Source organism: Bubalus kerabau, chromosome 3, assembly GCF_029407905.1.
Source record: "Bubalus kerabau isolate K-KA32 ecotype Philippines breed swamp buffalo chromosome 3, PCC_UOA_SB_1v2, whole genome shotgun sequence".
Taxonomy (NCBI): domain Eukaryota; kingdom Metazoa; phylum Chordata; class Mammalia; order Artiodactyla; family Bovidae; genus Bubalus; species Bubalus kerabau.
In genome coordinates this window covers 80,468,216-80,494,630 of record NC_073626.1, presented here as the reverse complement: position 1 = coordinate 80,494,630, position 26,415 = coordinate 80,468,216, and the positions used below count along the sequence as shown (strand labels likewise).

The window sequence follows — 26,415 nt, the reverse complement described above, 5'->3', positions numbered from 1 at the left end:
TATAGTTGTATATATATTATGTATAATATATATAATTGTATACATCTGCATGAAATTTACTCTAAAGCAACCAATGCTTACACATCAATAAGCAAGTCTAATGACAACTCTGGCCAGAAATATTGATCATTGTGAGGCTTATGGTGGGGCTTATTATAGTGTTTACAGAAACACTGACCTTTTTTCCCTTCTAGTCACCTTATATCTCAGAAAGCGTTTTATAAGAAGCTCAAAATTCTCCCACCATGACCTGATATATATATGAAAAATAAAGAACAGAAAAAGTAAATGAGATTAAGAGACCAAAAGAAGAGTGAGAGCAAGGTGATAGGAATTTATTATGATTCTACCAAGAACAGCACGTTATTCTAAAGTGTGAGCTCCTAAAAGCAGGAATAAATACCTCTGTAATCCCAGAGCCTAGCACAGAACCTCCTAGTAACCAAATCAATAAACAAACGATATGAGATGCATTAGAATATGTGGGTGAAGCTGATTTCCAAAAGACTGATAAAGCCTTGAGATCATGATGATTTGTGTACTTTTATAATGGATCCTGCCATTTTTTCTTCCAATCAAACTACCAATGGAACAATTATCTTCCATATTGACTCTTTTGAGAGTCCAAAAGATCTTTAGAAGCCAACCCCAAACCCCTGGGAGCCTCTTTATATGTCTAGGTCATTCTCTGCTAATTCAATAAACGATGGAACTCCCCCCTTCCCCTGGCCTCGACCCACATTATACAAACTGTTTATATACAGCATTATTCTGGAGTACTCCGTACCCTCCCCCACAAAAAAAAATAGGGGAAACAAGGAAGCTGCAAGAGAAGATCTGATTCCACAAATCAAAATGTGTAATTGTTGTAGCACATGGATCTCTGTTCAATGTTATAGTACATGCTGGATCACAGGGAAGTTTGAGGGGTGATGGATGCATGTTTATGAATGGCTCAGTCCCTTGCTGTTCACCTGAAACTATCACAACATTGTTAATCGGTTATTCCTCAATACAAAAAGTTTTTTAAAAATTTGTAATTTTTATTATAAGTGATTTGCTAACATATGCATGAAGTTAGTTTCCCTATAGAGTCAAAGGTAAAGGTGTATTTGGTAACTTGGGAAACCATAAAATAGGATCTATTACATTTGCAAGGACTTTCATGGTAGAATGATATAAAATTTCCTGTGTCTTCTCTACTACAGTGATTTTAGCAGACTGAACAAAAAGAACTTCAGGACATGCCTCACCAGCAGGTTATCTGTTAAACCCGGAGTCCTTTGGCCCTGGTTTGTTATGCCTGGGCTTAAATAGCATTTATGGGTCTTCAAATCACTTCCAGGCTCTATAAATGTCATCACCTCATGTTATAATGTGAAACTCAATAGCTTGTTGACACAGAATCAACAATATTATATTATCACCCACTAATACCCATGTGTAATGAAATAGTATTTGGGTTTCTGACTAAATACTGTGAATTTATAATTCCCCAATATTAAGAGCAGCTTAAATAAAATTATGTTTATCTGCAGTGATGGTCAAAAGCAGGAAGAAAAAGGTAACATGTATTTCCTAAGATTTCACCTAATCTGTATTTAAGTATCAATAAATAATGACCGTAAGAACCTATTTTCATAATAAAGTGCTAACCATGCAATAAAATAGAACTTAGAATTTTAATGATGGAAAAAAATAATGGTTTCAGTAATAAACTATACTAGGAAGTACATACAACAAAATCTCTGGCACAAAAAATTAAAACTATTGCTTACTGGAATTTTGCCTGTATTATACTTTTTAAAAAACTACAAGAAAATAAACTAGTATTAGGAATTTTGGTCAAGAATGGAGTTTTCAATTATCATCTTAATTCTGAAAATTAGACATCTAGAATTATACAGTGCTGACTTAGACAATAAATGAGTAAGTCGAGATTCCAAGTACAGGTATTATTTAAAGACAATTTTAATTAAATTCAGTGAGAAAGTCAGATTTTTCAATTAGGGCTAAAATAAGAAGATAGTGATGGAGAAAACACTAGACTAAGATCCAAGACACATGGGTAGCACAGACTACTGTTCCCATATCATTCAAAAAGTTCCATGAAGGCTGGAATTCTGTTTTATTCACTATTACATCTTCAATCAGTAAGGATTTCTTGCCTAACTGACTTAGGTTGGTGAACATGGATTTAAACTCTGATATGCAGTTCCCTGGGTTTCCCAGGTGGCTCAGTGCTAAAGAATCTTCCTGCTGAAGCAGGAGACACAGATTTGATCCCCTGGTCAGGAAGATCCCCTGGAGAAGGAAATGTCAACCCACTCCAGTGTTCTTGCCTAGAGGATTCCATGGACAGAGAAGCCTGGCAGGCTACAGTCCATGGGATTGAAAAGAGTCGGACACAGTTGACTAACACTTTCACACTTTTTTCATGCTGTTACATTACCTGCAAAATTTCTGACCTGCAAAACCAAGTTCTGATGAGGATTAAAGAGGTCCCTGTAAACCATAAGCACAAAGCCTGAAGGACAGCAGTCCCTCTGTGAAGGGTGGCTCCCTCCTGGGCATACCCACTTCTCATCCATCTCAAATACTCTAACAGCCTACAAAGTAAAATATTCAAGAACCAGTGCCTTCACCAGATAAGACCTGTCTGTTCCCCTAACTAATTGAGAGAAAACTCCCAGAGCCTGAGCCCCTTTGCTTGTGAGAAGCTCAGCATTTAGAGCAAGGTGGTTGGTTGCCTGCCCATGTACAAAGTAGCCACTGGCCCAGTCTGAGATCAAGGACAAGACTGAAAATCCAGATTTATCCTAGGAAACATAGGTCAAGCTGGGGCCAAAACCAAGCTTGCCACTGGTTTTCTATTTTATTCTCAATGCATTTTCCTACAATAAACATTCTTATTCTTCATCTATTTCAAATCACTCAATCTCAGGTGAGCCTCTGGAGATTTTATGCAAACTCCCATAAGTGTATAATTTCAACACACACACAAAAATTTGATGATAAATATAGAGGCTTTCCCAGAGTGGATTTTAAATCATTATATTAACTTGGACACAGCAACTTTTTTATGGTCATAAAAGTATTCCCCTTGACCTCAGCACTTCCCTCAACATATGGCATAGAACTGAGGACATAAAAGAAATTCAGGATTTTAATCAACTGAAGCTAAGCTAAACTTTCATTATGAACTTTCATTGAGAAAGTTCATAAATTCTCCAGGGCCTAGGTTCAAAAACATGAAATTCCAAATTCTTCCTTAGAATGCTTAAGATATTCAGTATCTGAATTCTCTAAATGTTCGCTAATGCAATATAAAAATGCTACAAATGTACATATTCTTTGACTAAAATCATATGTGATTTATGATGTACAATATATCCAAAGGAAAACTTTATCATCTTCAGTTATTACTTTTTCTCTGGTCCAACCCTTCCAAAAGGAGGAATAAAGTACCCCATCGTTGCCATGACCCCAGCCCCAGGCTTTCCTGGTAATAAACACAATTCTCATCACCCTCCGAAGTAGTCTCCACCTCATACAGCAAGTGCTCCAAACTCAGTTCAATCCAACAGCATGTGTTGAGGCTCTGGCAGAACATCTATTTGTACGCTCGAGCAAACAGAGTAACAACTGTCAGGACACAACAGTAAAGACAGAAAGTCCAGGACAATTTGGCTGTCCTCAGTCAAGCCTATACAACCAGCCCACCTCCTGCCAGGACTAAGTGAGGCCAGTTCTTCCCTGAATAAGAGCATGTTCACTGTTTGTTAAGAGCACTCAACACTTCACTAAGTTTGGTAGGTAAAGTTACAAAGAGGGAAAAGCAACTTAAGCCTAAAAGTTTCCTCTGATAGTCCAGGAATGAGGCGATTAGGGCCTTATCTAGTTAAAGAGTCCCACCTCTACTTCATTTCCCCCACCCAAGCCTAAAAATCCTTTCCTTCTCTTCCCTTTAGATCCCCATGATGTGGCCAAAGTGTTCTGAGCCTCAAAATCTGCACCTAAGTGAACTTACTCACAGCAAAGTTTGAGTTTTAAAGCTTTCTGTGGATGCTGGTACTTTCAGCAGAAAACAGGAAGCCCTCAAAGAAGTGAAATTTCTAACTGTGGCATTTTAGGCTTCCCTGGTAGCTCAGACAGTAAAGAATCTGCCTTCTTTACTGGAGACCTGGGATCCATCCCTGGGTCAGGAAGACCCCCTGGAGAAGGAAATGGCAACCCACTCCAGTATTCTTGCCTGGGAAATCCCATGGACAGAGGAGCCTGGTGGGCTACAGTCCATGGGATCCCAAAGAGTCGGACGTGATTGAGCGACTAACACTTTCACTTTCAATGCCCAAATACCTTCTTCACCAGAATGATGGCACAGATTTTAGGATCTTAACAGGACTCCAAATGTGGTACATGGTCAGCTATCTTTGCTGATACTGGTAATGTCATCAGCACAGAGATAGCATTTTTCCATAAAAGCACAGGCCATCAAAAATACAGTCCAAGGGTTTCCCAGGAGAACTGGTAACATCTCTGAATCACTGAAATATGTTTTAGATTAATCTGGGATTTAGAAAAAGGCCCTAAGAAAATATTTCAAAATGAATGATGCCAAAACCCAAGAGAATCAAGTAATGAATATGATTTACTGAAATACTGTAATTTTGGTTCTTTTGTAAACCAAAACCCCTTGCTGTACTGTTTGTAACACAAAGATTTCCTTCCACTGAAAATGTAAGATTTACCAACTCCACCCAATGTGTATGTGATCTGTGTACATATGCATGTACACACACACATACACACACACATACATATGGAAGCCCAGTGTTTCAAAGCTTGCTGTAAAGGAATGGAGCTGATACACATTCCTGAAGGTATACTTTCCACTACACCTATAGGAATGCATCTCAATTAGAGGAGTCTACTTTTCCCTTCTTCCATTCAACCCAGCGTGTCTAAAAGCCAACAGCTTTTCGACAGAAGTTTAAAAGACAAAGTCTGAATAACCAGATGGCTGTGTGCTTGCTATATTACTCTAAAATGGGGGCAGGAGGAGTAGGGTGAGGAAAGGGAGAGAAGAGGGAAGATTAGAAACCCAGTGACTTTCCAGAGAGAAACCCCTGATGTCTACGCCTGGGTTCAAAACTCTAGCTCCATCTCTTACTAACACTATGGTACATGAGCATGTTACTTAATTTCTATGCCTCAGTTTCCTCATCTAAAAATGAGAATAAGAGCTCCTACTCTTAAGGTTAAAATGAAGATAGGATAAGAAGTATGGGCCTGGGACTTTCCTGGCAGTCCAGTGGTTAGGAATCTGCCTAGCAATGGAGGGGATGCAGGGTTGGAGCCCTGGTTGGAGAGCAAAGACCCCACATGCCCCAAGGTAACTAAACCCGCATGCCACAACGAGGCAACTAAGAACCTGACACAACAAATAAATAAAAAATTTTTTTAAAGTATGGGCCTGGCACATAAGGACATGGTCAGCAAAAGTTAGCCATGGTTACTATTTTTAAGCAGGTGTCTTCTGACCCTTTAAACTCTATATATGGTCTCCCTTTGAATTTGTCAGTGGTTTTTTGTCTGCTCCATACATATTTGCTTATACTCTAGCCCTTCTGTGTTCATAATCTGCAACCCAGTTCTAAATTACCCTAATTAGAATCATAGTTTATACCCTCCAAAAAGCTGATTTAATACAAAAGTTTCATATCATATTATTAAATTATCACTTCTATTTTAAATTATATGTGTGTGTGTTCAGTTAGTCTGTTTGTGACCCCCCTGGAGTATAGCCCGCCAGACTCCTCTGTCCATGGAATTTTTCAGGCAAGAATACTGGAGTGGGTTGCCACTTCCAACTCCAGGGAGTCTTCTCAACCCAGGGATCAAACCCACATCTCTTGTGTCTCCTACATTGGCAGGTGGATTCTTTACTACTGTGCCACCTGGGAAGCCTTTTAAAAATTACACTTTCTCCTTAACTAAGTATTCCTTATATGCGAGGTTCACAAAAGAACATATGTATATTCAAAATAAAACTGAATTAGAACAATAGAGCTTAATTTACAAAGATAGGCAAGTTTTCAGATTCACATCTATGCACTTTCAAAAATAAATCTATTTAGTAAGATAAATTAACTCTTCTAGTTTATTTCTCTGCTTGACAATGTCTCTGTTTTCATGGAGCAACTATATCCCAATTTTTTTAAAAGACATTTCAGCAATTACATTTCTGGTGTTTAAAACGTTTAGTAATAATTTAAAAGAATTCACGTTTAACTAATAACATTAACCAGTCGCGTAAGCACAGATATCTTAGTCCAAAGAAGTTGATAATGACAAGTTAAACAATATGCAGTTATTAAGCCCTGACATTAGTATTTCCAGTCTAAGAATTCTCATTTCAGCCTGCATGTAGAAATTGTTTCTGACTCTCAATGACATTTTGAAAAAGATCAAACGTAAAGGAAACGAGCCCTGAGCTTTTCAAAACGTAAAATGCAATGCAGTAGCACCATTACAGCAACCACTGAGAAAAGGGGATTCTGAATAAGAACTATTTCTAACTTCAAAATCAGACTCACAGATGCATATATATAGTATGCATTTCAATAAGGTCAAAGGTTAAAAGAGACCATAAAGACTCCAGAGAGAAACCCCTGAAGTCTACACCTGGGTTCAAAACTCCAGCCTTCTTTTGGTGCATCCTGTGTGCCTACAACTCCCTTCTTACCCCTTAGAATCATTAGAAATAGGCTTTAGGGACCTCCTTGGGAAACCTCTCCAGGGGATTTCCCTGGTGGTCCAGTGGTTAGGACACCACACTTCCACTGCAGGGGTAACAGGTTCCAACCCTGGTCAGGGAACTAAGATCCCACATGCCATGAAGCATAACCAAAAAAAAAAAAAATGCTATTATTAAGCCCTATGATGGTCCATATGATGGTCCTTTGAATATTTGAAGAGCGAGCTAACCATTGTTCCTCTGATTCTTTTCTCCTCCAAAAGAAACATCAAGTTTTTCTATCATTTCTCCCAAAACATGCTTCCAGTTCTCTCATCCTCCTTGCATCTATCCTCCAAATCCAGTTCAAATATCTTAACAAAAATGTGGTCCTGACCATCTATGGCCAGGACCACAATAGCCTACCACAGTGCTCATTCCTCTTCCTCCTTCAGACACAGAATCCCAGTTTTATTCAGGTGAACGGTGTATTCAGCCAAAAGGCTATATTTCCCAGACTTCAGCTAAGTGTGGTCACTGGGGCAAGTTTTAATCAATGAGATGAAATGCAAGCAATAGGGTTGTGCAGGACTTCTGGGAAGTCTCTTTTAAAGAGAGAGAGAATGCCCCTCTTTTTCCTCCTCCATTTCCACACCTAATATAGAGCAGAGGTAGCCATGGCTACAGACACTATTTTGGACAATGAGGTGACCTTAGGGATGGGAGCCACCAGCAAAGGCTGGTGGAGCAGGAAGATAGGTACGTAGGTCCCTGATGATAGCATGGAAGTACCAAGTCAGCCTCCTACTGCTGGTTATGTAAGGGAGAAACAAAGCCAAACACAATCCTCTCTGCAACAGCAGTCTGCAGTAGAGCATGCCTGTCACCTACCCTGGAGGACAGAGTTGCTTTACTACAACTCAGAGAACTTTCCACTAAAAGATTTCTTGAGTTTCCTGCTTACACATGGCTCTGTGCCAGACAGAGGATACCAGAGGAGGCAAGCATAACTCTTAGCATCAGTGGTCCTATGCTAGAGAAAGAGATAAAATGCATAAATAATTTTAATTCATGGTGGAATGATAAGTGTTGTGAGAGAGGCTCAGATAACATTCACTGGAGACCAAGAAAGGCCCTGTGGAGGAAGGTGCATTTAAGCTTCAATATGTGGGTCTGAGGGAAGGGTGTGCCTGGCAGAAGGAATAAACTGGAACTGGCACAGAGGCAGAAAGGCATAGGGCATGACCAAGAAAAAAACACATTCTTCATCCTCTGTCACTGACACATGCCTTCAAATTACCAAGAGTGTACTTGAAGCAGGTTTCCTTTGATGTAAAGAAAAAAAAAAAAACAAATTTGTAAGATCCTGGCACCCTCTAAAGCCACTGAGTGCTCCCATGCTGTCAATTCAACTCACCAGGCATTTATGGAGCACTAACGGACCATTGTCTATTTTCACAGAATAAGAAACTATTAAAAGGGGGGGGGGGAATCACTATTAATGATCCTTACACGGTCTGCTTAAAAGCCGAGGGTTCATCTTTGAACACACTCCTCCCTCTGAAAAGCTTTCTCCTTGACCAGAGGACACATCTGAGATCTACTTGGACCCATGCGTCCATCACTCTTGTTCTCAGAGTTACAAAGACATCACCAGTCAACTCTGCAGAGGACCAGATTTACAGGAAGTAGGTACAAGACACACAAAATGGAAACACTGAGCCCACTGAGAAGTTTGAAATACTACGTAACATGACATTTTGGGTCTGTGATTTCAAGCCCTAGAGGGGAAAGCCCAAATAAATGTTATTGGGGGTAGAAAGGCAAGGTACAATGCCTGTCTTCTAATGCTTCCTTGACTTCCCTCTCCTTATAAAAAAAAAATTTTTTTTTAATATTTTTCCCCCCAACAAGTTCTATGAATAGAGAATGTGACAAGTGGTTCCTTTATTTCAAAAGACACAGCATGGTGGCTGCTCTGCTGCATTGACCTAAGCAAGAGCTGGTCAACTATGAATGATTTAGCACCAGGTTCCCTGTGGGGCCAAAGGTTTACTGAATGCTTACCAAGTGCCGGGCCCTGCACGCTCACAATGTCCTTTAAATATTCTCAGGAACCTGTGGAGTAGAAATCACTAAGTAGTCCAGGAAACTGAAGCTCAGAGAGGTCAAGCAGCCTAGAGGTACATCTCTGGAACTCAACACCAGGCAGTGTTCCAGCACCAGACAGGGTTCAGCCACAGGTGAACTGTGTCCAGAGGAGACCCTTCAGATTGAGGATCCTTGGGTGGGTGGAGAAGGGGGCAGGGAGGGGGACCAGAGAGCTTCCATAATAGTGAAAAGAGCCCAACATTTTGCTCAGGGGCCAGAAATGAAAATTTATATCACTGGCTTCAGCTCATCCCCACAATTTAGGCTGCCTTCAAGGAAACTGTAGGAATTTTCTCCTTATAAAATCTGATTGATGTTAGCACTGTATTTTTGCAAATTCATAAATATATTCTCACTTCTCATATGTTATTCAAGATGCCAAATATTCCTTCTAGAAGGAATCCTAAATAACCCTCTATCACCTGTCCTACAAATGCAAATCCCCTGAGTGTTCAATGCCATTCAGAAACTGCAATGGTATGGGAGACAGTTTGGTTATGTTCCAGCTCATTGTTTGGAGACCAAGACATAATCATGTAAGTAAGGAAGAGAATTTTCAACTATAAAGCTTCTAAAAATAAGAACATTTTAGTTGTATATTTGTATGGCACTTTAAACCTGCCATCAAACTTTACTGACTAACGCGATCACTACATCCCAACATTTTGGTAAGTTCCTTCTCAATAGAATATCTAAATATCCACTCAAATTTATTTCTAGCTAAAAACCAAATTGTTATATCCCTCATTTGTTTTTCACTTAGAAAAAAGAAAGAAAATAAAACATTAAAGACTTCATAGTTAAAAGCTTATCCTAAAGTGAGTTTCGTCATTATTTGCTACCCTCATCCTCCCTTAATGTTGCTACCTATATGCTGGTGAAGTTTCATTTCCCTAAATGTTTTCAAGTGTCCTTTCACCTGACTTTTCCTTAAAGCCATACATTAAAAGTTACTCTGGTGCATTCCTCTCAAACTATAACCAGCCAGTTCTCATTTGTAAGGTTGGCAGGAAGAGAATGAGATGAAGAGAAAATTCTCTAATTTGTCATCAATAAAATAAATCAGGAAATATAGCCTTTAATCTTGAGTATAATTTACTGATTCAGTCATTTATTTACAAAATTGATGGAAATTGTTAACAAGGAGTTAATTAATTTAAGTCACCTGATTACCACAGTTAATTAACCACACTGACTTAATCTTCTTTGAAAACATCAACTAATCATTTCCCAGGTGTCAAGGGGTAAATCGTTAAATATAAAATAAACCTCTGTCCTCTGCTTCAAGGGAGACTTCTTGAGTGTGTTTTCTTTGCAGATTCCAATCTAGCAACAAGCCAAGTTTGGGCCAATTTTTTTCCTATATGGCTATACTGAAAGAGCTATCTTTCCAGAGTTTTTTTCCTCCACGTAATAGGGGGAAACCAAGCTTGCAACCTTACCACTCACCCATGTCATTTTGAATCACTTCAAAAATGAGTTAGAAATACTTCTTGAATTAAAATGCACAAATGAAAGGCAGAAATTGAGGCTTTTATACGGGAAAGTGAGTTTTCAAGAAAAAGAACTGAGGAGCTGTATTTGGAGAGTGGACTACAGCAACAGCGTGCGGGAATCGAGGGGGTGGGGGCTGCTGAACAGTCTAATCCCAGTCCTGGTGCTGGTTACACAAATATATACATGCCTGATAATTTATAAAACTATACATGCACAATTTAAGTCTACGTTAATTTAAATGATAAAACAAAGCTCCTCATTAAGGCTAATATTCAAGCTTACCCATAGGAAAACTGTAAAATCTTTTTCTCTTTGTTTACAGATAGAAAAATTAAGACCAACCACCTCAAAAAAGTGCAGACGGTGTGGAGAGTGTAAGAAAACCAACTCTGAAAGAGCAAGTCAGAAAGAATCCATCCTATGTGTCTTGTGTTAATCCAGCTCTCCATTCGTAGATCCACTGCTTCTCGGCAAGAAAAAGCAAAACCAATTGTCTTTGATCTACCCAGGCACCCCCAGGGCTAGGTGGTGGTCCTGAAGGGGACCAAAGTCCCAGGTCACTGTGACAAACCACACTTGGGCCTCCTAGAGAGAGAGTGCTGAAGGGCCTCAACCAAACAGTTCCTCTTCTCTTCCCTTTCTCATTCCTTCAATCACAGCAAAATGCTTGAGAAGTAAATCTGGATTAAGGATTTTGTTGCACATATTCACAATCAGCAACAACTATTAAAGACCTCTTTGATTGCCCTCACAGGGAAGTGAAAGTGTTCAATACCTATGCATCCTTCTTAGCTCAAGCCCCATGTTCTCTTGTCTGCCCTGCTGGGTTTAATTATTTACAGAAAGAAGCATCTAATCTTTGCTCTCTCCCAGTTAGTACGTTCAATTTTTAAACCATGCATTTTGTTTTTCACTAGAATCTTAGCTTCCAGTGATTACTTAGCAAATTCTTTCAACACCTCACTGCACCAAATATTAGGGAAGAAGTCAATTTTTATGTCAGAAGTGAACTAGAAAAATAATTCAGAGAGGTGGTACATAAAAGTTAACCATTTAGCAACTGACTTAAGAAATGTGTGGCTTTTACCTTATCCACATGCAAACTGTTGTTTTATTGCATACTAAGGAATAAAACTGGATTTCCTATTAATAATCATCATTATGGTCTAGAAAAATTGTAACTTCCATTTACACTAAATCCAAAAGCTTCCTCTCAACCTTACCTGATGCCAATGAGTCCCTAAGGAATGACTGATAGAATGCTGCAAATTTGTTGCTTTTAGGGCCAACATTTCCTTTTGTTCTAACAATCTTATTTCCACTGAGCTAATTAGAGGAAGGAGAGCCTTACTAGAAAGTAAGAAGTTCCTCTTTGATGTCAATTGAACAGATTTACAGCAGAAACTCCCCATAATGTCATCCTAAGGAAAAAGCACAAGCAATAACATCTGTTATCTAGAAAAGCTGATTTAAGCAAAACAATTAATTAGGAGATGAAGTCGGCTCCCTTCCAAGACTCTCACCTTCAGATACCTTCTTCCTTTCTTTCGTCCCCGCCCCCTATCAAACTATCAACTTTGCATCTCCTTCTCTCTGAACCTCACTCAGGAATGTTTTCTGTGCATTATTATCTCAGCTAACTACTTGACCAGACAGGGGTAAACATTTCTGCACTTTAACCAGAGTTTCAAGGAGAAGAATGTATTCCTCTAAAGAACTGGCGCTAATGGCGACCGAGCAGACATCTCCGGGCAGGGTGAGAGACACTTTGGAGCCAAGAGACATTCCAGCCCTTCCAACCATATGCAAATGCCTTCCCCATCTCTCCAGGAACAACCTTTTCAGCTGCCAAGAGTTCTCACTTGGTTGTTCATTGTTTTCTTCTAGGACTTTGAATGAGGGAACTTAGTAGGAATTTTTCCATCAAGTATGAAGCAACAAACAACTTTCAATGTCTGCACTGCCATCCCTAAAAGTTAAAATAGAACTCTCTCTGATAGTCAAAGGGTCTTTTGAATTAAAAGATGTGTAATTATAGAGAAGACATTCTTAGATAACGGAAAGCTAACAGAGGAGAAAGTCAGCAAGCAGAAATCAGCCAGTACCTAAAGAGAATAGAGGGAAAACTGGGTTACAGTGGAAATGTACTCTTTCAGGGTAAGCTGCTTTGGACAGGCCCATGTGGCAGGAATCTCTCTATCCTTTGTTGTTTCCAATTACTTGATGTCAAAGCATGATATGGCCTCCATCAACAAGGAATGAATGCAAAAATAGCACAAAAATGTCCCAAGAGTTGAGTTGCAAAGGTACCAGCTTCTGAAATGAGGTCAGCTGATCATAATATGAGCCATTAAATGAGGCTTTGATGGACACAGAGGCACTATCTTTCACTTGATCCTATCTGCCCAGTGATAACACATAAGAATAAGCACTCTGGGGTCAAATCTTGGTTTCACCACTTACTAATTAGACAGCTATGGGCAAACTACCTAGCTATCTTTGTCTTGGTTCTTCTTTTTTATTTATTTATTTATTTATTTTTGCTGCAAGGCATGTGGGACCTTAGATCCCCAGTCAGGGATCAAACCTGTGGCCTTTGCATTGGAAGCACCAAGTCATAACCAGGGAAATCCCTGCCTTAGTTCTTTTTCCATAAAATTCAAACTGTTAATAATGAAGAAGTGAGTAAAGTTACACCTATAAAACACTTAGGACTGTATCAGGCACATAGAAAACACTCAAAAATTTTAGCAATAATTATTTCAGGTCATTCTCCCAACTTCTTCACTCTCCTGGTTTCCTTCCTTCCTTGCTGGCCTCCCCTTGTTCCCTCATGCTTACTCCCATCCACCTTTCTGATTACTTCTCATCTCTATTTGCATTGCTTTTGTAGTCTCCTCCTATCTCGTGACTTTAAATACCATCTGTATGCCGACAACTTAACTACTCGGTCATGCTTGCATTACGAAGCCATCAAAAGAATGGGTTCTAGGGACTTCCCTGGTGGTCCAGTGGCTGAGACTCTGTGCTCCCAATGCAGGGTGCCTGGGTTCAATCCCTGGTTAGGGAACTGGATCCCACATGCCACAACGAAGACCCAGCGTAGCCAAATAAATAACTTTTTTCAATTTAAAAAAAAGGATCTAAAGTGAGAAAGACTGCACTCAGGGACGAGCAGCCATGGGCAGTGTTCAGCATTCTGGCCCTCTTCAACTGGGCCCATTTTTTCTTCATTCATCAGGAACAAGACCCATGAATGTCCTGACTTGACATGTGATGTTCTTTCCTCCACAGTCCATGCCGCCTCCCCGACTTGGGAAACCACTCCCCTCTTCAGAGGGCCTTTTGTCTGATCAAGGCTGTTTTCACTGTGCCGTGGTCTCAGACAGATTTCTTTTGTGTTCTGTTTAAACACAGAGTGACAGTCCACTAACATAAAGTCTAAAAACTTTGGCTTATCTTTTTGTAAAAGCTACTGTATCAAATCTGTCCTTAAAATAGCAGAATGACCCATTCTGTATGTACAGGGGATTCTCACAGAGTAGCCAAGTGTCTGGGGTGGAAGTTAAAAAGGCCGATGCAGAATCTGCTACAATCAAATGTGTTGGGAGTCATCAGTAGTTGGGGGGCAGTGAGGCGGAGGAAGGGGGAGAGTCAAATGGAAAGAAATAGCGTTGCTAAGCCACTTGTTTTGATAGAGACAGCAATTTTCTTTTTTTCTCCATCAGAACCTTGATGGGGCCTCCAGGAGCCTGGCGGAATTAACGGCTGGCAATACCAGGGACATAGTGATGAGCGGAGGCTGCCCTTCTTAGTTTTAGTACCCATGGTGGCATCTATCCATCGTTCATTCAAGTTAGATTTATTTCATTAGCCCAATTCTCAGTACTAGGAATAAGACAATGAATAAGAGAGATAAAAATGTCTGCGGTCCTGGAATTTATATCTTCGAAAAGAGAAACAAAGTAAACAGGCAACAACAACAAAAAAACAAAACAATGCCCATTATGTCAGAGGGTGATAAATGCAATGAAGAAAGAGCAAAGAATCTGAGAAATCAATACTAAGAAAGTGACCTATAATATGACCTGTAGAAGGTGAGGGGCAGGTCATGCACAGTCTGAGGCAAGAGTGTTCAAGAAGAGAGGAAGCAAGTACGAAGGCCTTAAGGTGCTCACTATGTTGGGAATAAAGCAAGAATACCATTGTACCTAGACAGTGTATTTAAAAGCAAAGACATTGCTTTGCCGACAAAGGTCCATCTAGTCAAAGCCATAGCTTTTCCAGTTGTCATGTACATATGTGAGAGGTGGACTATAAAGAAGGTTGTGCACCCAAGAATTGATGTTTTCCAACTGTGGTGCTGGAGAAGACTCTTGAGAGTCCCTTGGACTGCAAGGAGATCAAACCAGGCAGTCCTAAAGGAAATAAACCCTGAATACTCATTTGAAGGACTAATGCTGAAGCTGAAGCTCTAATACTTTGCCACTGGGTGCAAAGAGCTGATTAGAAAAGACCCTGATGCTGGGAAAGACTGAAGGCAGAAGAAGGGGACAACAGAGGATGAGATGGTTGGATGGCATCACTGACTCAATGTACACGAGTTTGAGCAAGCTCCGGGAGATGGTGAAGAACAGGGAAGCCTGGCGTGCTTCAGTCCATGAGGTCACCAAGAGCTGGACTCGACTGAGCAACTGAACAACCATGAGAGAAGGAGACAGTTCAAGGGATGTCCAAGTTAATAGTTAGGGTCTATCTGGACTCTGACTCTGTATGAGCTGGGGAGCAATGGTAGCCAGGGATAGATGCGGAGATGCACTACTGAGATTTCCCTTCAAGGAAGGGCCAGCTGAAGGGAAGGACTCTCTACCTACACTCAACTCCTTCAACGTCCACCTCAGCTGTATCAATAGAAAGGTACCTTGCTAGGATAGACCACATCCAGCAACTGAGGAAAGCCAATTCAGCCTGACACAGAACATTCTCCTTGCCAGCTGCAGCTCCAGAACTCCCCACTGGGTCAGTCAAGGCCTTACCCACTTCAGTTTCTTCCTCTGCCTGTTCCCGCTTCCTCCCCTTCCCTTCACAGACACTGATCTTCATTAATAGCATGCACTCCAAAGTCCCTTTCAGCATCAGTTTCTGAAAAATCCAATTCATGTGTGACAGAAGCCATTGGTGCTTTTGAGTAGAGGAGTGACAAGATCTGACTGGTTTTTAAAGGGGGCTGACAGTTGACCAAAGAAGGGGACCAAGGAGGGGGACCAAAGAACACCAGGTGATCAGTAGGGAAGGCATTGCAATAATCCAGATCATAGGTGACCATGACCTGGATCAACACAGCAGTGGTAAAGATCAGTTACCAGTTTCAAAACTGTTTGGATTCTACATATATTCTGATGATTGAAATGATGGGATTTTCTGATGGGTTGGATGTAAGGTATAAAAAGAAAGAGTCCAAAGTTTGGAGTCTAAGCAAAGATGGAGTAGTCACTTTCTCAAATGGGGAAATCAATGGATAAAGCAGGTTTGGGGCATTAATGGAGATCGGGAGTTCAGTTTTTGGATGTAAGTCTGAAATGACTCTTGTACAACCAGGTTATCAAATAAGCAGTTGGACATACAGGACTAGAGTTTAGGGTAGGACCTGGATTATAGTCCTAAATTTATAAGTTGTCAGTGTACAGATGGTATGTCACGAGACAGAATGATCCCAAAGCAATGCAGATAGAGACGAAAAGTAATTAGAAAGGTGGACGGAAAGAAGCATGAGGGAATAAGGGGAGGCCAAGAAGGAAGGAAGGAAGCCAGGAGAATGTAGTTTCTCGGAAGCCAAACTGTTTCATGGTGGAAGGCAGGATACGCTGTGTGCAGTGTTGCTAGTTAGCTAAACAAGATGAGAGCTGAGAATGGGTCTTTGGATTTAACAATGGAAGTCACCAGTGACCTTGGCCAAAGAAACACCTTGGTCAAGGGTGGTGGGGAAAAAACACCTGAAAGGCATGGATATGAGAAAAACTGAGCAAAACTACAGTGGATAAAGATAAATCTGCCAAGGAATTTTGCCAAGGTACAGAGGAAATAGGTGACAGCAAGAAGGGAATGTGGGGAAAATGAAGATTTGATGAGAGGAGACAAATGGTGAGAGACAGAGTGTGATCTAGAACATGAATGAACTGGCTGGACTACACAGCATGGAAAGTTTGTCCCGAGGAACAGGAGGAAAGAAAATATACAGGCTGAGGTGCAAATGATGATGGTTGAGTTATGAGAATTTGTGTCCTTCTGTTGATTGCTTCTATTTTCACGTCTATAAGAAGCAATGTGGTTTGAGCAGGTGGTGTTGGAGGTCTGAGAAAAGAGGGACAGACTGCTGAGGGTGGAGGCAAGGAAGTGATGCTAATGATGGGCCATAAAATATAAGCTAAGGAGGTAAATAACTGAGGGATTTGAGGGACAGTGAAGAGGTGGCGGGATCAATGGACTATAAGACCAAGTGGGATCAACAAAGAGTTGGGAAATAACATTTTCTAATAACTCCCAATGCCAAACATGGGATAGATGCCAGTGAGCTCTGCCAGGGGATGCTCTTGAGATGAATTCCTGACTTGGGTCAGCTCAAAGAACCTCAGATTCTTAACAGTGGGAGGAAGGACATCAAGGGTGTCCAAGGAAAGAGCAGAGAAAGCAAAGAATCCAATTAAGACACAAACAGTGGCTCCAGGGAGGGACTGTCATATTGGCCAGGAAAGGAGACTGCCAGGAATGGGGGCAGTACTTCAAATCACCCTTGGATGTAAATGAGTAGTTTCCCTTGTTACTGTAGCTACCTTGTAACATCCCCATCCAAAAGAAAGAATAGATATAACTGGAGTACTCTTCACTGCTAGTGGAAGGGATTTGCCGTTGCAAGTTAGTTTCAGTTTGCAAAACTAAAAATGAGACAGATTACCCAGATGAGTTGTTTCCAAATCATCTGACTCTCAGAATTACTTAAAATACAGATTCCATACTCCTGATATAGTAGGTGTGAGTTTTGGCCTAAGAATATATATTTAAAGCTCCCCAGGTAATTTTTATATGCCAAGCTTAAGAATCTAGCTTATTTCCATCAAGGGACCCTAGAGATTATCACATTCTATAAATTGTGATGAAATAATGCTTTTGAGAACACAGCTGAAATCTCAAAGTTGTCCCTAGATAGCCTCATTTGCCCTGGCAGCTATAATATAACAATATGGGGAGCCAGCCTGAAAACAAAGCTGAAACCTAGAGGGGAGTAAAGTCAAGAACACAAAGAAAGAGAACTGGAGCCCTGAATGCACCTTACCTGAACCCCACTCTGCCTCAGAAGTTTTTGCTTACATGAGTCAATAAATACCCTTAATTGTTTAAGCCAATTGGAGGTGGGTTTTCTGTTTCTTAATAACAAAAAGTATCCTCCACAGCCTTCCCACATCAAAATTAAACCAGTGTGAAAGTACACACTAGCATTTTCTCCTTCCCTTTAGTGATAGTAAAAGGTAGGTAAGATTGACATATTTCAGATATTTCCATCCCTAAATTCAATTTTACTTAAGGATTTCCTTATCAAAATAAATGAGTTTTGATTTTTTACCTTTTACGAAGAAAATCTCCTTGTTAATGAGAATAAAAACCAAAGAACTGGGTTCAAAATGACAAGCAAGTCTCTGACACCATAAGACAGGATGTTTTTATATGAGAATCCAAGAAAGTCTAGCAGAACAGAAGTGTAGCCGTGGTCGTCTTCGTCTTTTGGGGGTTTCCTCAATACTCACTGGGCACTCAAAAGTAGATATGCTATTAATGTGAATCAGTGAGTAAAGGCTTATTTTCAAAGTTGCTGATCTTCACAAGGCTGATGATATATCAACTTAAAGGAGACCTCTAGTATTGCTTCCAAACTTGGAATCTCAAGATCTGGACAATAAACAAGCCATTGTATCCATAATAACAGTGACTTAACTTTTCAAGGCACAGAGTGGTAATTACATTTCCTTCTTTCATTCATTTCTCACTGTTTCCAATAATGCTGGGGGTCAGGCATGACCTGAGGGCTAATGACCAAAAGCATAGAGATTTTAACGTGAAACTTCATATTGTCTACTCTGTTACATTCTTGGAGAGACTTTTAAATTTCCCAAAAACTGATGTTTCCAGTTTCTTGGTATATGATACCGAGATATTAGAAATAAGACTTAAAGACCAGCAAAATAACCACTGGCATAGAGGGCAAATGTTTAGCATTTCTGAATTAACCCAGCGAAGTGTGAAAGTTACCTGTTCCACTGTCTATAGAAGAAGTTCCCTATGGTATATGCTTGGAGAAGGCAATGGCACCCCACTCCAGTACTCTTGCCTGGAAAATCCCATGGACGGAGGGCCTGGTGGGCTGTAGTACATGGGGTCACTAAGAGTCGGACACAACTGAGCGACTTTACTTTCACTTTTCACTTTCCTGCATTGGAGAAGGAAATGGCAACCCACTCCAGTGTTCTTGCCTGGAGAATCCCAGGGACGGGGTAGCCTCGTAGGCTGCCGTCTATGGGGTCACGCAGAGTCAAGACATGACTGAAGTGTCTATGGGGTCGCGCAGAGTCAGACATGACTGAAGCGACTTAGCAGCAGCAGCAGGGTATATGCTAAGGATTCTTAGATGAGGACCAAAGTATTCTGTCTCCACTGAAGCATCTTCATATGTCTCCAAACCCTTCTTCTCTCCTTTCTTTCTAGCTCTTTCTCACAGCCAAGGTCTAGCGCCTGGAAAAGGGACAACATTTTAGGAATAAAAACAAATGAAGAAAGTTGGAAAAGGGACAAAGGCCTAGGACTTGCTGAAAAATGAAATCCTACAAAAGACTCAAGAGTTTCCATACTTTGATCTCTAGATCATTTTCCAGAACATTCCAGTCCATCACAAAGTAAAGCTCCAAATAAGAATCCCTTAGGCTACAAAAAAACCTTCTAGTTGCAACATGATCACAAGAACACAACATCACGTCCGTGTCTTGCTTTAATATTTGCAAGCCTTTTCCCTCTTCAATTATTGAGTTATCCCAGGACCACCTACTCTTAAGAAATTTCTAGTCTGTCTTCATACACAAAATGGAAAACTGGTTTTATCTGATAAGGTGTTCCAGATATCTGTTGTTTCTGCAACTCCACATCTGTTCACCATTCTCCTGGGAGCCTCACCTCATTTTCCCTCTGGGATCTAGACTTCAGTCTGTGACTTCAAAGATCAAGCATGTGACTCAAGTCTAAGCCAGAGGCACATTGCATATCCCTAGATATAGTGACTGGTTCTCCAATGAGCTTATGACCTAAGAGGAGTCCCTGAATGCAATTGAGACTTTTGCAGAGTATAATTAAAACAAAACTTACTCTTTTCCATTGGACATAACATAAAGGATGTGACACCAGAGAAGAACATGCTAGAGAACACAGTCATCTCAGAACCAGGAGATAGAGAAACCAATCAACATGAAGTAGGCTGAGTGCCCAACTATACTAGGTTAAACCAAATTGCCAAATTTGACTGCTTCTGACCTAGGAAAACAACAATCCCATATGCTGCTGCTGCTAAGTCACGTCAGTCGTGTCCGACTCTGTGTGACCCCAGAGACGGCAGCCCACCAGGCTCCCCCGTCCCTGGGATACTCCAGGCAAGAACACTGGAGTGGGTTGCCATTTCCTTCTCCAATGCATGAAAGTGAAAAGTGAAAGTGAAGTCGCTCAGTCGTGTCCGACTCTTAGCGACCCATGGACTGCAGCCTACCAGGCTCCTCTGTCCAACAATCCCATATGGTTCAACCTAATAGCTTTATCTTTTCAATTATATATTTCAATACTCCTTCCTTTTGGCTTCAAGCAATTTAACTGAGTTTTCTGTCATTTACAAACATGAGAATTCAGACTAATGTGTAAAGTTGCTGTAGCCAATAAAGCACTGTGTCAAAGATGCACAAGAAAATTATTTAAAGATCCCTTGTACTAAAAAGGGGGCAGGGGGAGATACCAAGATACAATATCTTCTCCACAAGTTTATAAAAAGTTAAATTCTTGAAAAGGGCAGTCATGATGGATAGAAATACATGAGACCTCAGTCTAAAAAGCATTTCACACTCTTTTCAGGTAACTGGCATAACTACCCTATGAGGTAAACATGTGTCCATTTTATAGATAAAACCAACCCAGAGCAGTTAAGTATGTTGTAATGAATTTACATTCATTACAAATCCAGATCCTCTAATCCCCAAATTCACACTTTTCCTACTGTGTCTCACAATGCTAAGATGGTCAAGAAATCAATTAGGAAACATTTGTACAGGCCCTTTATAAACATGGGAAGCATCAAAATATCTCTGACATTTCAAAACATCTACCAATCTGATCATTCTAAAAGCAGCCCAAAACACTGAGGCTGGAATGTGTCAAATCTAATATTGGTGAAATCCTAGCCAGAGTTATTAGGAACTAGAAAATGACTATCTCAGAATCGTAAACACAAAGTTGCAGCCCATTTTAACTGTGGAATCTAGACTCCTCTTTTCAGTTCTCATCATCCTTAACCCTTCTGTTATATTGATACTGCTGTCTTACTAGCACACCGTAAGCTAAGCTAAGCTAAGTCACTTCAGTTGTGTCCGACTCTGTGCGACCCCATAGACAGCAGCCCACCAGGCTTCCCCGTCCCTGGGATTCTCCAGGCAAGAACACTGGAGTGGGTTGCCATTTCCTTCTCCAGTGCAGGAAAGTAAAAAGTGAAAGCGAAGTCGCTCAGTCGTGTCCGACTCTTTGCGACCCCATGGACTGCAGCCTACCAGGCTCGTAGATGCTTATTAATAAATATTTGTGGATTGCCACAGACACGACTGGAGCGACTTCACTTTCACTTTTCACTTTCCTGCATTGGAGAAGGAAATGGCAACCCACTCCAGTGTTCTTGCCTGGAGAATCCCAGGGACGGGGATGTCTGGTGGCCTGCCGTCTATGGAGTCACACAGAGTCGGACATGACTGAAGTGACTTACAGCCACAGTGTAATGATTTTTTTAATTCCTCAAGATCACAAAATTAATGGACTATAACTATTAATATGTGAATTATATCAGCTCTTCAGAAATGTGCTCTGATGGTCCACAATTTTTAAAAAATGGATCCAGAGGCACAGACTTTGGGAGTTCTGGGTCAAGCTAAAAACACATGGTTATATTAATCTATCATAAGATTCAGCTTAGGCCTGAGACTGGTGACCCACCCAACTAAAGATTCACCCAAGATCATCTTTTTGCCTCAACTGATAAGTCAGGATCAACACAAAAGGAATCTAGAGATCTCAACGTGGGGACATTTAGAGGACATGCATCTAAAGGTCTTGTAGAAGAATGAGGAGTCTCAGGTTCAGACCCTGGCTCGATCAATGTCCTTTAGGTGGGGCACTTAATCCCCACCCTTTCACTCCTTTCAGTCTCCCTCCAGCGTTTAGTTGCTGCTAAGTCGCTTCAGTCATGTCCGACTCTGTGCGACCCGTAGACGGCAGCCCACCAGGCTCCCCTGTCCCTGGGATCCTCCAGGCAAGAACACTGGAGTGGGTTGCCATTTCCTTCTCCACCAGGATTTAGTTACTTAGCTATAAAATAATGCCAAGCAGTCCAAGTGATATATTAAAGGTTATAAAAGCTTATATTAAAATAGGGCAGGGACAGGAAGTTTAAGCAGAAGCCCCAAAGACTGGCAAGGAAGAACTTCAGTAAGAGAAAGAAAAGCCAACTGCTGTAAAATAAAAGCAGCAGCAGATAATAGAGACTTGATAGAACCAAAATGTTGCCTGTTTGCTATTGGCCACACAACCCTTCTAAGCATATAAACTGTACCCAAAGATGTAATTGTCATAAAACCTGATCTTATTAAGGGCACAATCAAACTTCTATTGGATGAAAGAGTATCATTGTCCTGAGAAACCATAACATTTTCTGAAAAACTTCAAATCACGTCCTGAAATCTGGGAATTCTTCAGAGAAAAGTTAGGTGGAAAATACTTAAAGATATTCTCGTGCATTTTGAAATTAGAAATATGATCAGTAAGCAAGAAAAGGTATTGTGAATCAAAGTAATAAAAAGAGCTATTTGTTTATGATCATTGTCTACAATGCCTTACACCATGCTAAGGCACACTCACCACTTTATGTTCATAAAATGTCACAGAATAGATTCTCCCATTATCATACCAGTTTTACAGATAAGCAATCTGAGCCATGCAAAGTTAAAGGACTTCCCCAAGGTCACACAGCTAGAATGAGGTGAAGCCATTGCTTCAGGCTCTCCGCATTTTTTAAAAAGCATTATGCAAAATAGAGAGCAGTGCAAATAATTTCTAGCCACAGATATGCAATATTTTTTAAAAGACTAACTGCAAAACACTTTCCAGTTTCTAATGATACGAAGTTTCGCACAGGGTCGCACAGAGGCGGACATGACTGAAGCGACTTAGCAGCAACTAAACGCTGGAGGGAGACTGAAATGATCTTACCTAAAATAAGGGCATTTACAATGTCATCATACTTCTTCATCTAAGTCAAAAATCAATACAACAGGAATCTAGAAATCTTAAACCCCCAGGTTGACAATATTCAGAGGACATGTATGTAAAAATGATCAATTGGGAAGACTGAGAGTGAGGATAGAAACCTGCAAAGAGTTTCTGGAAATATCAAGTTATGAGCAGCAAGCAAATTCTACAGTATGTGGCAAAGACTTGCAAAAAGTCCCTTGGCTTCTTTAGTAACTTCACACATGGACAGAAACTAAGGGGGTATGACATTTCTAGTACAAAAGAGCCATATACTAGAGCAGTTTAGTTAAAGCCTCTGGTATCAGAATCTCTGGGAATTGTCTCACAGTGATTTTCTAGCCATATGACCTTAAGGAAGTTAACTGGTCTATGCCTTCATTTCCCATCTGTAAAATAGAAACAGTAAGAGTGCTTACTTAAAAAGAGGCGTGATAAAGACTAAATTTCAACAAGTGTAAAATACTTAGAACAGGGCCTGCAACATAAAAGTATATGATATATAGAATATCATATGCTATATACTATACATAGTATGTGATTATTATTATAGAATGAAAGATAGATGGGTCTAAACTACCAAGAAGAGTAAGTACAGGTTATTTGATGACTAAGACATTAACACAGGGATGAAACCATCTGTTTGGGTTGTATGTGGACAACCCAGATGTATCCCAGTTTAATCCAGACAAGGTTTCCTTTTGCCAGGCACTTACAGGAACATATAGTAAAACTTGTGGCCATATGTAGGACAAACCCTCCACAATAATAATAAATTCTCTTTCTCTGTTACCAACCCTGAGAAAAGGTTTTCAAAGTTATAATTATTAACGTTCTCTTCCTGCCTCCCCTCCTTTTCCAAAGATTTTTACACGACCAGTGAGGTTTGTTGGCGTTTCCAAACTTCTTCCCAGGAAGTCTGCAATGTGTACTGTTAGGAGTTGCTGTATAATTACTTAGTTGATTCCCTCTAAGGAGCTTACTCTAAGAATTGAGGAAAGAAAGCAGATTAACCATTTGAATACATGCCACTGGCCCATCCCCTCTCTCTGCCATAAATGGGGGCTTCTGCAGTCCCCACTCTTCAACCCTAAAATGTGATCCAGGAAAATCAATGTATTGCTTTGGCTAATCCTACAACAATAGGGGTTTCATTTTCATTGTAGGGCAATTAAGTTGTCCGAGAAGGAAGGAGCGGGAGGAAGGGGTGGTGGGGGAGAGGGTGGTCTCCCGTCCCCACAGACAGATTAGTCCCCCTGGAGGCAGCAGCGTCCGCTCTGTCTGTCTGGTGGTCGGTCACACGCAGCTCTTCGCTGCTACCTAGCAACGCAAAGCCAGGGAGAGAGCTCGCTTGTTCCCCTGCCTCCTCGCCTCTCCCATTCATCCCTAGCTTCCTCTCTCTCTCCTTCTCCCCGACCTCAGCCCCCGATCTCTCTCTTTCCCCTCCTTCTCTCCCTTTTACTCTCTATTTGTCTTCTCTCCTCCTCCCCTCTTATTCTTTTTATTCTCTCCCCTACTCCCTCCTCCTCTTTCCCTCGCCTCCGTTCCTGTAAAAAACTAAAACTCTCCCGACAACTTGAGAGAAGTTTACAGCGCTTCATCGCAGAAACTTTCTCCATTCGAGCCCTCAAAACTCCGGCCGCGCAGACGAGCCCCATTCATCAACACAAAAGCCTCCGCTTCCCGGCTGGAAAGGGAAACCCTTCAAGAAAATGCTGCAGCGTATCAGCCGCTCTCTCGGCCAATCCCACCTCCCGGCCTTATCTCGGCTAGTGAATGATCTTTATCGAGATGCGGTCTCTTGGGGGTCACGGCGAGACCAAGTTTCGCTGCTGCAGAAAGGCGGGGTGCTCGAGCCCGCAGCCTGGGCGCGCGAAGGGATTCCCGGGCTGGGCGCTGCAGGTGGAAAACTGCGCACAGAGCAGCGCGGAAGACCGCTTGGCCCCGGAGAGAAGAAACCAGCGCGGCGAGCAAGCTGCGGACTCACGAGGAGAGCAGCAAAGTACCTTCCAGGAGGGTTGGGACAAACCTCCGTGGGAACAAAGGCGGGGTCCTTGTGGGGTGTGCTGTCACCGAAACCGCAGGGTCTGCTTTCTCAAGTTTGGGACACTCACTGCCGAGGCGGGCGAAGGAGGGGCGCTCCTGCCGGCCCCACGCAGGGCAACCTGAGGGCCCCACAGGGAGCTGTCCGGCGGCCTCCCGCTCCTGGCCTCTGCCGGCCGCAGCCCACTCCGCTCGCCCGCGGACCCGACCCTGCCGCAGCCCCCTCCGCTCGCCCGCGGACCCGACCCTGACGCAGCCAGGGAAGTTCCGCACTCGGCGCGGAGCTCGGACCGGTGGGCGCTTACCTCCGCCACTGGCCGGCGCCAGGCAGGCGGCGAAAGCCAGCAGCAGCGTGCACGCTGCCGCCGCCGCCCAGCGCTCCATCCCAGCGACTGTCCGGGTCCCCGGCCTCGCCGTTCCTTCCCCGGGAGGTGGGCGCGCGTCGCACTTGGCACTGCAGCGCCTCCACTGGGGAGCGCTCTTTCAGGGCCGCACCTCTGTGGGCTCCTAGGGTCAGAAAGCCGGGACCCGCGCCTGAGGAATCGCGTTTTCTACCGGCGCCAGTCCCCACCCTCCAGACCGTGCATAAAGCCCTTTAGACCCGCCCGCCCCGGAACTAGCCTGCGGGAATCCCGCGGGGCAGGCCCCCTGCCGCCCGGCCCGCCCCCTGCACTTTGCAGCTGCGAGAGGAGTCGGGACCCGAACACACGCGTGCACTCTCACGCAGGCACTCCTACAGACACAGCCGCGCGCGCACACGCACCCGCTCACACGTGCACGCACACTTCCCAGGTACACACGCTCATTCATACGCGCACACACGCTCATCACCGTCACACGCTCATCACCGTCACACGCTCACACTGACACGATCACACGCGGGCAGGATTGGTCTGCGCACAGAAGTTGGCTAGGCGGTCCACAAGTATGTCGGCTACCTATACAGTTTTTGAAAAGGGAGAATAAGAGAAGGAGGAGGAGGGAAGGGGAAAGAGGAATGGAGAGCTTGCTCGACTATTTTATTATCTAGTCTATTTTATTATCTTGTGACTATTTTATTCTCTAGTCTACAATCCTCAAGCTCCCTCAGACACCCGGGTTTCCCCTGTAGAGTTGGGCGCTGAGATGGCGTGCTCTATGTTTTTACGAGTTACGGGGGGAGTGAGATCAATGTTGGGGCGATGGGGGCGCGTCGGATCCTTGTTTAGATTTTCTTAAGCACCACGTCTACAGGTGTCACGGCCAGATCGTGCTTCTTACAAATCTGATCATTTTGAAGTAAAACTGAAAGAATGAACGTCTTCTAGACGGTGCAGGTGCCCCTTTATGTGAGGGAGAAACTAAAGGGGTTCAGAGAATCCCGCCACTCCTTTCTTTGGGGGCAGTGTTAGCCA

At 42.2% G+C, this 26,415-nt stretch overlaps 1 protein-coding gene across 1 annotated transcript in view; it reads right to left on the bottom strand.

Moving 5' to 3' along the window:
* Positions 1-25,578, bottom strand: part of LRP2 (LDL receptor related protein 2) — a 178,683-nt gene extending 153,105 nt beyond the window's left edge. Inside the window, exon 1 of the mRNA XM_055572305.1 lies at positions 25,327-25,578. Within this exon, the coding sequence (XP_055428280.1) occupies positions 25,327-25,405 (79 nt within the window). The 5' untranslated portion in view covers positions 25,406-25,578. The remainder of the gene's footprint in view (positions 1-25,326) is intronic.
* Positions 25,579-26,415: the final 837 nt, after the last annotated feature.